Genomic DNA, 12,654 nt, shown 5'->3' on the forward strand with positions numbered 1-12,654 from the left:
TCTGTTTCTGCCTTTTTTTTCTGTTTTTACTAAAACTATTCATAGATGTGTAAGATGTATGTTTATATGCATATATCTAAATATAGATAAAATGTATACATGTAAAATTATTTCTTGTTTATAATAGTTATAATTGTACATACATTATTACTCTGGTTTTTATTTCTGTGGGACTGAATGTGCTATGAAAAATATAATTATCATTTTATTCAGTTACTTATTTTCTACTTTATGGATCATCAGATCTTCCATCTTTCTCACACTGTTTTACTATCAGACAGTCTTAGGAATCAAAAATTGATCTGAAGTTGTCAGAAAAAAATACTTAAGTGAGATTTGGATCTTAAGTTTTTTTGAAGTTTTTTATTCAATGTGATTTTAATATTTTCTCCATTAGTAGTGCCTTGTTTGTTTGATTTATAAACTTGTCCCTTCAAGGGCTTCCATGTAAACTTTCACTGCTACTAGTTTCTGTATTTACAAATTGTGTAGGATGTAAACCCGAAGACATTTTTTCCAAATGAATAAATGTTGAGTTAATGGTTTTTTGCAAGTGTTACTTAAAACAAATTTCCAGGTTGGTTGACAGCACCTTCTCCAGCTTTATAAACATAGAAAACTAGAATGATACCTACATGGAGATGAATGTTCAAAGGAACTTTTTGGTTTGATAGAAAAAATTAATAATAGGTAATGGTGTATGATTTAAAAAATTCTCTTTTTCTGAAATTATTCAAAACATCTAAGGAAATGGAGAAAATTTAAGTAGAGGTGGGCTATTGCTACCAAAAATAAGTTTTTCAGTCTTACCCCCCATGAATAGTCGTATCAACATCTGTAATAGAAATCATATTCTGTGTTTTAATATTGACAAAGCAGACTGCTTAAAAAAAAACACGTTATTGGTTTGCTCTTATGATGCTCTTGTAGGCTTAGACATTAAAACTTTTTTTTTTCTGGGGAGTTATTAATATTTAAATCTTAAGTTTCTTTATTGAATTTAAAATATCTTATTTCTAATTTTTGGAAAGCTTTCTATAAATTACCTTAAATACTAATAGCAATTTAATTTCTTATATAGCTTTTGACTAAAATTCTCATTCTGGCATTTGCCAAGTTATTTCTGTGACCTTGCCTAATCCTGGGTATTTATACTTACCATACCAAGAGCAAGTTAGTATCATGATTATAACATATTTATCCAGAAGTGTTTAGGTTTTACTTATTTTAAATATGGTTAATTCAAACTGATATAACATCATGATTTTAAGGCAGCATGTATCATTTCTTTTGAGTAATTCCATATGCATTATTTAAATTTAACTATAATTGCTATAAAAAGCGCCATATTTTATAAACTTTTAATAACGTTTGTAGTTTTAAAATCATTACCTTATTAGCTTGGAGCCGAATTATAGAACGAAAATAACGAGGAAAAAATTTGTCATTCTCTCTTACTAAGCTCTCCTGCTGTGAGTGGAGGCAGAAATATAATTATATAAAATAGAGTAACTTTTTTCATTACTTATTTCTTGTAGGAATCTCCAACTGCCTCAAAACCCTGCTTTCCTGAAAATGAGTCTTCTCCCTCCTCACCAAAGCACCAAGATACAGTTAGTATGATAGAAGTATATCTTATAATGTAGTCCAGTTATTTCAATCAATTTTAGCAAGTTAATTTACTCTTAATGTAATGTTTAAATGGGCTTCTATTAAATTTCATTGGTTTTTCTAAAAAATCACAATCAAAATAAGTTTAACAATCAGATTTTACTGATTTAAAAGTCCCCCTTTTGTTTAAAATATGGTATCTTACATGATTAAATTATATACCATATTTTTAAGTGATGAACTTATATTTGTTTTTAAAAATAAATATAAAATTCCCAGACAATACTATGACATTATACTTTACTCTTTTTTTCCTCAGGCCAGCAGTCCAAAGGTAAGAAGCAATCCTCTCCTTCTTAATAGGCATAGACACCTTCATTTTCTATGCTGTAAAGTATATTGCCAAGTCTGTGCCAGATGAATATTGGAAATAATATAGCTTAACTGTAACTTCTCCTAAACCGGAAAACCTCCATGTGACTTCTGTTAAGATACCTGTCTTAACTCTGATGAAATTTTACTTAATTTCTGTATTTATACTCACTCCCAGTCTTTTCTATCTGTTGTTGATCATGCTATTCCCCTTCAGTGGCTTCTGGGTTTTTTTTTGTTGTCATTGCTTTTTAAATAGAGACATGGTTGCGCTCTGTTGTCCAGGCCGGAGTGTAGTAGAACCGTCATAGCTCACTGCAGCCTCAACCACCTGCCCCTCCCCCACCAGGCTTAGGTGATTCTCCCTTCTCAGCCTCCATAGTAGCTGGGACCACAGGCATGCACCAGCACACTCTGCTAAAATTTTTTTTTTTTTTTTTTTTTTTTTTGAGACAGAGCCTAACTCTGTTGCCCAGGCTGGAGTGCAATGGCATGATCTCGGCTCACTGCAGCCTCCACCTCCCGGGTTCAAGTGATTCTTCTGTCTCAGCCTGCCGAGTAGCTGGGATCACAGGCATGTGCCACAACACCTGGCTAATTTTTTGTATTTTTAGTAGAGACGGGGTTTTACTGTGTTGACCAGGCTGGTCTTGAACTCCTGCCCTCAAGTGATCCACCCACCTCGGCCTCCCAAAGTGCTGGGATTACAGGCATGAGCCACTGTGCCTGCCCCACTCAGCTAATTTTTAAAAAATTTTTATGGAGATAAGGGGTCTTGCTTTGTTGCCCAGGCTGGTCTGGAACTCCTGGCCTCAAGTGATATGCCTGCCTTGGCCTCCCAAAGTGCTGGGATTACAGACGTGAGCTACCACACCCAGCCTGTTTTCTTGTGGAATGAAGCCCTGAAATTCTTATGAGCGTGACAAGGCTGTGCATGCTCTGGCTCCTGAGTGCCTCCACCACCTCATCTCATATTTCCTTTTCCCTTCTTGCTTGTTGTCCTACCACACCATCCTTCTCTCAGTTCCTCAAAGGAGCCTGTCTTTCAGCTCAGGGTCCTTGCGTGTGTCATTTCCTCTGCATGCTGAAACATTCCCCCCGACATCTTTGCCTACTTAGCTTCTATTTATTCATCAGGGCTTAGTTTGAACTTTATTTCCTCAGAGAATTTTATTCTAATTCTCTAGGTTAGGCAAAGTTTTCCTATAATACTCTTCCTATATTTGATTATATATTATTCGATTACATAAAATAACTTATCATTATTTCTTATAGGAACCTCCAACTCTCTATTAATGTCTGTCTTCCCCACCAGACAGAGTAAAGCTTTATTAGAGCAGGAACAGAATTACCCCAGTACCTCCCACAGTGCCATATAATAGCTGCTCAGTAAATATTTGTTGAATAAATAAATGAAACCTTAAAGCTTTTTAAAAGACAAAATTTTATTATGGCTTCTCTAGTTTATGAAATTATGATACACTGTTATTTATTAGGATACTTCAGATTTCTTAGAGGTAAAGATTTTCACAGATACGGTTTCATTTTTCTAACTCTTTCTCCATTCCCTAGTGCAATCTGGTCTTTTTGGCACTAATCAGGGGTTGTACACATTTCCTTCTGATGTTGGCTTAGGCAGTACCCCTGCCTAGAGTGGGCCTTGCTTTTTCTATACATGGTTAAATCCTATACCTCCATCAAGATGGACCCTTCTAGAAAGCTTTTCAGACTAATGTAGCAGAATAATGTTCTCTTCTTTATCTGAACTCTCAAGTCACTAATTGCATTGAATAAGTGCAAGTTATTATATGTACCTGTAGTCTCCCTACCAGGTTTTTTTTTTTTTTTTTGAGATGGAGTCTCGCTCTATCGCCCAGGCTGGAGTACAGTAGCGCAGTCTCGGCTCACTGCAAGCTCCGCCTCCCGGGTTCATGCCATTCTCCTGCCTCAGCCTCTCCGAGTAGCTGGGACTATAGGCGCCCGCCACCACGCCCGGCTAATTTTTTGTATTTTTAGTAGAGACAGGGTTTCACCGTGGTCTCGATCTCCTGACCTTGTGATCCGCCCGCCTCGGCCTCCCAAAGTGCTGGGATTACAAGCCTGAGCCACCGCGCCCGGCCCCTACCAGGTTTTAAATTCCTAAAATAAGTTTAAATAGAGGACAGATAGAGACTACATGCATCTACTTATCTTTTGCATTATTTGCACAGTACTGGGTACATAAACATTACATAACGATAAAAGTGAACATGATTTTGGTGGTTTTGGCAAGAATTGCCATAGGAATCTAAGGCACTGTTACTACAGTACTCTTAATCTGACCATCTAGAAAAGTAGGAAACCCTTTAAAACTATTTTAAATGTAGGTAATGCACAGTTCCCACAAAGATCTTTTATACATTATTTTCATTTTGTTAAAAGAGAATTCCTAAGTAATCCTAGAAACAAAAATTTTTAAATGTTCCACATGCAGTTTCAAGGACTGTTTTCAAATTATTTCATCACCCATTTATCCATTTTCTGAAGTTTGACAGCCGCTAGACCATGCCGGACTCACAGTACCCTCTGATGGCCATCACAGGCAACTGCCTCACCAATGTTTCTTCTGTTTCAATCTTTTTTTACCTTTAGGTGAAAAAAACAAACCGTCGTGTTAATTCTACCAGAGGTGGTTCTGTTTTTCCATCACCAGATGGCATTCCTTTTTTCCTGAATGCTCTGTCCATGCTGTCGTGCCCTCCCATGGAGGTTTCTGCCCTCTGTGACGTCTCTTCCCTCCCTCTGCCCTCTGGTTCCTCCTCTGCGCTTGCATGGCTTCTGATAGTCTTGCCTCTCTCACTCTTACCCAGTTACTGCAGGGAGATATTTCCCTCTTTCTTTGCGAGTTAAAATCTGATTGGTATAAAGGCTTAGTGATAAGAAAGAAGGAAGCTACAAATTTAGAAGCGGAAATGATACCATCATCATTCTTAGTTCCCTAATGTCACCTTAAAAATCCCTGCAGATTGCTCATCTATCTCCTTTAATCAAACCAGATTTAAAATTTTGTCCCTTAATATAAATTTTAAACATGTTAACTTTTTCTTCTCTTCTAATTTTTAAATGATTGTTACTTTTTGTAGTCCCTTTAAATCTGCTTGAAATAGGCAGTATATACATTTTTTAAAAGTCAATAATATATTTTTCTACAATTTGACTATAATATGGATTAAATAGGTTTTTGTGGGCTGATCTAAGAAGCTATTCTTTATATGTCCCAATGTACCTATGAGAATATGCATTTTAAAATTCCCAACTACTGAATACTGAGTAAAGTTTTAGAATATGCATTTCAGAAACTTGAGCTTTGATGTTGTATGTCCACTTATGGTATTAATACGCATTAATCAATTTAGAGAAAAAGACATTTTAAAATTTAATGATTTGAAGTATTAATGGACAAGATGCTTATTTTTTTCATTGAATATTACTATTCTAAGGCCTTTTTAAAAAACATGAATGTTTAATTCTTTTTATAACCATTGGCTCTTTAAAAAATTTATTTTTATTGAGATAAAACTTATGTAATATAAAATTAACCAGTAACCATTTTAAAGGGTACAATTCAGTGGCATTTAATATATTTACAATGTGTGTAGCTATCACCTCTGTTATAGGACATTTCATCACCCCAAAATAAAACCCATACCCATTAAAAGTCACTCCGCATTTCACCCTTCCCAGTCCCCTGCCCTTGATAACCATTAGCCTGCATTCTGTTTCTATGTATGGATTTTACCCATTCTGGATGTTTCATTACAGTGGTGTTTTTTCAACGCTGTAGGTACAATTGTGCAAGTTTACTTATTCTATATTTTAAAAATCTCATTATTACACAATTAACTGACGATCAGGATTTTGATCAGGTGTATTGATTTTGGTATATCACACTTGTTAGCCTAAATTGAGAAGTACCTACTTTACTAAAAGAATGCAACATCGATTAGAAATTCTGGAGCCCGCAAAGTAATTATGAACCGGTGAAATTTTCCCAGATTACCTAGTAGAATTTGAAGTTTATTGTTTTCTTGCCTATTAGGATAGAATAATATTGTTACTCAATTTAACCATAATTTGCTAGTCCTTACTAAAGCATTCCTGCTTATTTTTAATATAAAGTTTCTTTTAGAGTATCAAATACTTACACCAACAAATATTCATGTATAAGTTTGTATATATTTTATGGGACTTAAGATATTTTTTTATGAAGCTTTCTTAGTAAGCAACACACAAACATTGGTTTTGACACATATTATGTAGAGAAAGTATACTAAATAGTATGAAATAAAAATCTGTTTAAATTTTTTTTCTTTCTTTTTTTTTTTTTTGGAGACAGAGTCTCGCTCTGTCACCCAGGCTGGAGTGCAGTGGCGCGATCTCGGCTCACTGCAACCTCTGCCTCCCACGTTCAAGCAATTCTGTGTCTCAGCCTCCTAAGTAGCTGGAATTAGAGGCATCTGCCACTATGCCCAGCTAATTTTTGTATTTTTAGTAGAGATGGGGTTTTACCATCTTAGCCAGACTAGTCTTGAACTCCTGACCTCGTGATCCACCTGCGTTGGCCTCTCAAAGTGCTGAGATTACAGGCGTGAGCCACCGTGCCCTGCCTTAAATGTTTTTCCTAACTCTTACCTGTGTACAAACCTGTATTACCCATCTGCCTATTTATTTTTATGTCAAATTCAAAAACTTAGATATTTAAAAGTTAAAGCTTTATTTTCTCTGTTATTGACCCTCATATTTCTTTCTTGTTATAGTACTGTTAATTTATTGGTAAATTACTTCATCATATATGTATTGAATACCAACTACATGCTTGATACAGTACTAGGCACTGGTTATTGATGAACATAACAGATGTGGTTCCAACTTATGGCCTAATGGAGTGGATAATGAAGTAATAAAAGTAATAACAAATACACAATTGTACTTTGCATTAAGGGTATCTTAGTCCATTGGGGCTGGTATATCAAAAATATAAACTGAGTGGCTTATAAACAACAGAAATTTATTTCTCACTGTTCTGGTGGCTGAGGAGTCCAAGATCAAGGCACTGATAAATTCACTGTCTGGTGAGGGCACCTTCCTGGTTCATAGATGGTTCCGTTTTGCTGTGTCCTCACATGGCAGAAATAACAAGGGTTCTCTTTTATAAGGGCACTAATTACATTCATGTGGGCTTCGCCTTCATGACCTGATCATCTCCTAAAGGCCCCACCTCCAGGTATCATTACATTTGAGATTAGATTTCAACATACAAATTTTGGGGGACACAAACATTTAGTCTGTAGTAAGTACAATGAGGCAAACAAACTGAGGCAGTCATAAATAGTGAGAAATTTACTTAAAAGTGGTCAGGAAAAGCCCTAAAGTATCATTGAAGCGGAGATATTACCAGCTACCCCGTTGCTCAAGCTTGACAGTTTCCCCAAGTCTTTGCTCTCACCCTCACAAAAGTCCCTGTCAATTTTGTCTTCTGATTCTGTCAAATTGGGCCCCTCTTCTCTGTCACTGCCACCACATTCAGGTCTTTATCGTCTCTTATAGTAATGATTAAAATAGTATTCTAGTTGGTTCCTGGTCATGCTACCCTTTCTTAGTGCATTCTTTCTGCTACCTCATTTCTTGCCACTTCTCCACCTCGCCCAATACTTTGGGGGAATTTAAAGCCCTTCAAATATGAAAGGCTGTCTTTAGCCCCTGTGCCTTTCACTGTTGGTTGTTTTTACCTCCTGCTGTTTCAGTCTAGCTGACTCCTGTTCCTTAGTTCAAGTATCAAGTTCCCCAGGAGGCTGTCTGATTTCTTTCTCTCCCAGGTTGAGTTAGGCATAGCTTTCTCATAGCACGTATCACATTGTATGGGAATTGTTCTTTGTACGTTTTGGGTGTAGCAAATTTTGTTCTTTATGTTCAAGTTAGAGTGATTAATACTTAGAGCATTAGTACTTGGGTCTTGATCCCTGTGACCATTTGGTGAAAGTTCTGGACCTTTTCTTTGAGTGATACATAATATATACATGCTCAGTTATGTGCCGGTTTCAGTCCATCCATTGATATGGGTGAGAATCCCTGATCTAGACTCTCCCTCTCATCCTTAGGCTTAGGCTGTCTATCACTACTGCTATGCCATCCATTTTTCTTCCTGTTTCGATGCCTGTGTTTCCTTCCTACCTCTGCTTTTTTTTTTTTTTTTTTTTTAATAACACAAATTCAGCTGTGGCATTTTTTAAATGGGCTTAATTCCCACCTCTCTGCCTTTCCAACTGCTGAGTTCCCTAGCTTAAGTAATCAGTGCCCATCCACTCAGATTAATGTTGTTACTTAGTTCCCATATGATTGAAAGATTTGTTTTCTCCCTGCTTTTGAGGGGTGCAGGCAGCAAATTAAAAATGTTCTTATTTAACGTCTTATGCAGTTGCCTTGCTGTGGTCTGTTGAAAGTCAGCCCTCAATGTAAGGGTTTATGAGAAAAAGAAAAAAAAACAATCTCACACATACTTAAAATTGTGTTATTAATGTTTTTGTTGAGGAGCAACATAGTTCTTACGAACAATATCAAACTTGCATATCTAAGGAGATTTAAGCTATGCTTTATGAAAAAATTACAATAAAACTTCATATGGGCTATTTCCCAAGTCCCCAGTATACCAAAAATGTAAATTGACATAACAGTTTGTCAGCTTTGTCTACAGATGTCAGTTTTTATCAGACCAGACGAAACTTTCCGACATTGGTAAAAAAAATACTCAATATTATGTTTATCTCTCATGCAGAAAAATGTATATTTTCTGATTAAAGTACATTGAGAAAATATAGCAGAGTAATCAGTTAAATAGAATTGGGGATATTTCTTCCTTGTGAGAGAGAGAGAGTGCGTGTGTATGAGTGCTTTAGTTGAATTAAAATTGACTGTTGTCTCATCTACAGATAATGCTTAGTAATGTTGAATGATTACTATGGACTCAGCTCATTTTAATTAAATTCATTTGCTTCCAGGAAACTAAAGCAGTGAGAAAGTGCTTCTTGATTTCCATCTGGAAGAATTTTAAGATAGCATTAACTTTAGTACAATGGCTTTTGCCTTCATAGGGTTTGATGATAAAGCTTGTGTCACTGTTTTTGACATCAGCTGGCTAATAAATCTAGTTTGTCTAGAGAGGAACTCATAATCTGATAATATGCTTAATGAAGCACATGCTGAATTTTTTATGCTACATTAAGGCAAGTTCTGTACATGATACCAGTTAACTTTTGAGTAATTTATCAAATACAGACACTGTATTTGGTCTCCCTATTTTTACATTTTGACAAAGTGAGTTAGTATATTGAATAATTTTCAGATTATATAGTTGTAAAATAACAGCAAAGTAAATCATTCCTTTTTTGTAGAATTTATCCTTATAGCATGGTATTCCTTTCTTTGAATAGAAAGACATAAATTATTTTTCAGTGCTGCTTTGTTCATATGGAAATCTAATTTGATAGCAAAGTATCTAATAGCTGCTGTGACTTAAGGAGAAAAGGAAGTGTTTAATTATAAAATTAAGAAAAAAACTACAAAAGTATTAGGAAAGTTATATTCTTAATATATTCTAGAACTATGCATGTTACACATTGACTAATCTTTTCTTTTAAGCTAATTTTTAGAGAATGAGACCACGTTGGTTCAGTCATATGTAAGAACTTGGACCTCATTGTCTATGTAAGTGATGTATAAACAGTATTACTCTGTTCCATAGGATCAAGAGAAATATGGATTATTAAATGTAACAAAAATTGCTGAAAATGGGAAAAAGGTTCGGTAAGTACACAAGTCATCAATGTTCTTACATGATTCATCTGATTGAAATAAATTAAAAATTCTCAATATAATTATTTTAGTATAAACAATAGGTTCTGAAGAATCTCTCACCATTTGTTTTCTGTGTAATCATATATGTAAGATTGTCATGAGATTTATGAAAATTTTCCTTTGTCTTGACATATTTCCTAAGTAATATTAAGTTAAGAGATAATGAGGCAGAGGGTTCTGAGGATGCATTTGCTTTAATATTTTTTTTCAGTAAGCAATAAATGCACATGGTAAAAAACAAAGGTAGACTAAGTATTGAGTGAAAAGTCAAACCCCCAGCCAGCATTACTTCCCCTCCCCAGAGGCAACCAGTGTTAAGTCTTCTGAATTCTAGTGCTTTCCTCCAGCGATAGGATATATACGTGTATGTTTGTATGTATAGAGATTAATTTTCTAAACATAATCTTTTCACAGTTTATCTTGGAGATGGTTTCACTTCTTGCTTGTAGAGCTGCCACATTGTTTTTAAACTACTGCATAGTTGTATATTGTTTGGCTGTACTATATAGTTTATTTACCCATTATTTATTTGCAAGTTTTAAACTACACTTGTCTATTGGTAGACATGTCAGTTGTTTATCATTTTTGCTAGTACATGTAATATTACATTTAGCATCTTGCATGACTCATTTTGCAAGTATGCAAATCTGCCCATAAAATACATTTTATAAAAAGTGGAATTGCTGGGCCACTTGCAAAGTCATTTCGACAGTGTTCCAAATTGCACTGTAAGATATTGAATCCGTTTCTGCCTCCAGTAGCCGTGCATTCCTGCACACCTTTCGCCAGTTTAGTATGTTGTTAAATTCTTTGATTTTTGCCAGGAGCGAGAAGAGAGAAAATGATATTTTTATTTGCATTCCTTTTTAATAGGTTACAGTAACATAAACTGTTGGTATTTCCTTTTTGTTGAATTGTCTCTTTGTACCCTTTGTCTGTTTTTCTGTTGGATTGTTGGATTTTTTGGTTAGTGTGTAGTACCTCCTAGTGATTTAAGGAAATTAACTCTGTGAAATATAAGTTGCATTTAAAGAGTTTTAAATTTACATGTAATTGAGTTTTTTGGGTTTGCTTTCATGGAACTATTTTTTGTCAGACTTTGGTAGTTAGATTTTTTTTTAAAGTGCTCTGAAATAGCTTTATAAATACTACAATTATGTATCCCTTAAACTGTTCTTTGGTAGAATTCAGTTGTGAATTGAGTCTTTATTTTTCTTTCTCCATTTTGGGAATATGTAGTGCAGATAGCTCTTGGGCTGCTTTCTTTGCTTTTGTTGTTTTTCCTATGATAGTAGCCTTTTAGATTTTCTGCTTCTTTTGGAATACTTTTTTCAATTTATATTTGCCTAGGGAAATCATCTATTCCGTCATCTTCAAATTTATTTACATGGAGTTGAGCAAAATCTTTAATTTCCTATGTATTAGTGGTTCTTAAACTTTTTGGTCTGAAGACTCCTTTAAATGCTTAAAAGTTACTGAATATTCTAAAGAGCCTTGATCTATATCTATAACCTTATAGGTTGTATCTACAGATACTGTGAGAAATTAAAACAAATTTTAAGGATAATTTTTAAAAAAATACCTATTACAAGTTGACACAAATATTTTTTTGAAGAAAAACTATGTTTTCTAAGACAAAAAATTTCCATGAGAAGAGAGGCATTGTTTTACATTTTTTGTAAATCTTTAGTATTTGGCTTAATGGAAAACAGATGAATTTTCATCTCTGCTTGCAGTCTGTTGTGACGTATTATTTTGTTTGAAGTATGTGAAAAAAATCCTTTTCACAGCTAAAGGTGGAAAATGGAGGAATGTTTTAAGATATGTTCAGATAATTGTGCATTTTCCTGCTGCTCCGAAACTCTACAAATGGTAGTTTGTTGAGGGTTAGTTGTAGTGAAGACTCTGAAAAACTGCCAGTGAACGGTTCATACTCAGTTACATTAAAAGCCGTTGGTCTTTGTTGCACCTGAGTGAATCTTTGCCCATGTTTAATTTTATAATATCTTGTAGGTCATTTGTAAAATACTAGTTCACTAACTTTGCTCATTTCTCAAATGTTTACACATTTTATTTTATAATATCAAAGAATCACACATTAGTACTGTCAGAAAAGTATTGGGAAGTTGTCAAATCCATTGTAGCAGATGCCAGGTGTTCCAAAATTCTACTTTCTGTTTGAAAGCTTCAGTTTTTTTTATGGTAGTAAAAAAATACATAAGTTTGCTGTCTTAACCATTTTTAAGTGTACATCTCAGTGGTGTTAAGTATATTCACATGGTTGTGCAACAGATCTCTAAAACTTTTTCATCTCATAGCGCTGAAACTCTATACTACTAATTCCCTCTTCCTCCATCCCCCAGCCCTTGGTAACCTTTCTGCTGTTTCTGTGATTTTGACTACCTTAGATATTTTGTATTAGTGGAATGATACGTTATATGTATGATTTTTGTGACTGGTTTATTTTGCTTGGCATAATGTCCTTGAGCTTCATTCATGTTGAAAATTTTGTTGTTGTTGTCGTTGTTGTTTTTGAGACAGAGTCTTGCTCTGTCGCCCAGGCTGGAGTGCAGTGGTGCGATCTTGGGTCACTGCAACCTCCGCCTCTCAGGTTCAAGCAATTCTGCTGCCTCAGCCTCCCAAGTAGCTGGGATTACAGGCATGTGCCGCTACTGCCGGCTAATTTTTGTATTTTTAGTAGAGACGGGGTTTCACCATTTGACCAGGCTGGTCTTGAACTCCTGACCTCAGGTGATCCGCCTGTCTCGGCCTCCCAAAGTG

The 12,654-nt window shown here is 35.1% G+C and overlaps 1 protein-coding gene across 7 annotated transcripts in view; it reads left to right on the forward strand.

The window, feature by feature from the left end:
- Nucleotides 1–12,654, forward strand: part of ARHGAP12 (Rho GTPase activating protein 12) — a 130,796-nt gene that overhangs the window by 94,333 nt on the left and 23,809 nt on the right. For 3 of the 7 annotated variants that reach the window (XM_032143989.2, XM_032143953.2, XM_032143964.2), the window contains 3 exons: nucleotides 1,539–1,613; nucleotides 1,931–1,945; nucleotides 9,761–9,822. In XM_032143989.2, coding sequence (XP_031999880.1) covers nucleotides 1,539–1,613; nucleotides 1,931–1,945; nucleotides 9,761–9,822 — 152 coding nt within the window. The remainder of the gene's footprint in view (nucleotides 1–1,538; nucleotides 1,614–1,930; nucleotides 1,946–9,760; nucleotides 9,823–12,654) is intronic. The other 4 variants (XM_032143973.2, XM_032144001.2, XM_032143979.2 and 1 more) reach the window with 2 other exon arrangements.

Source organism: Hylobates moloch, unplaced genomic scaffold, assembly GCF_009828535.3.
Source record: "Hylobates moloch isolate HMO894 unplaced genomic scaffold, HMol_V3 SCAFFOLD_3, whole genome shotgun sequence".
Taxonomy (NCBI): domain Eukaryota; kingdom Metazoa; phylum Chordata; class Mammalia; order Primates; family Hylobatidae; genus Hylobates; species Hylobates moloch.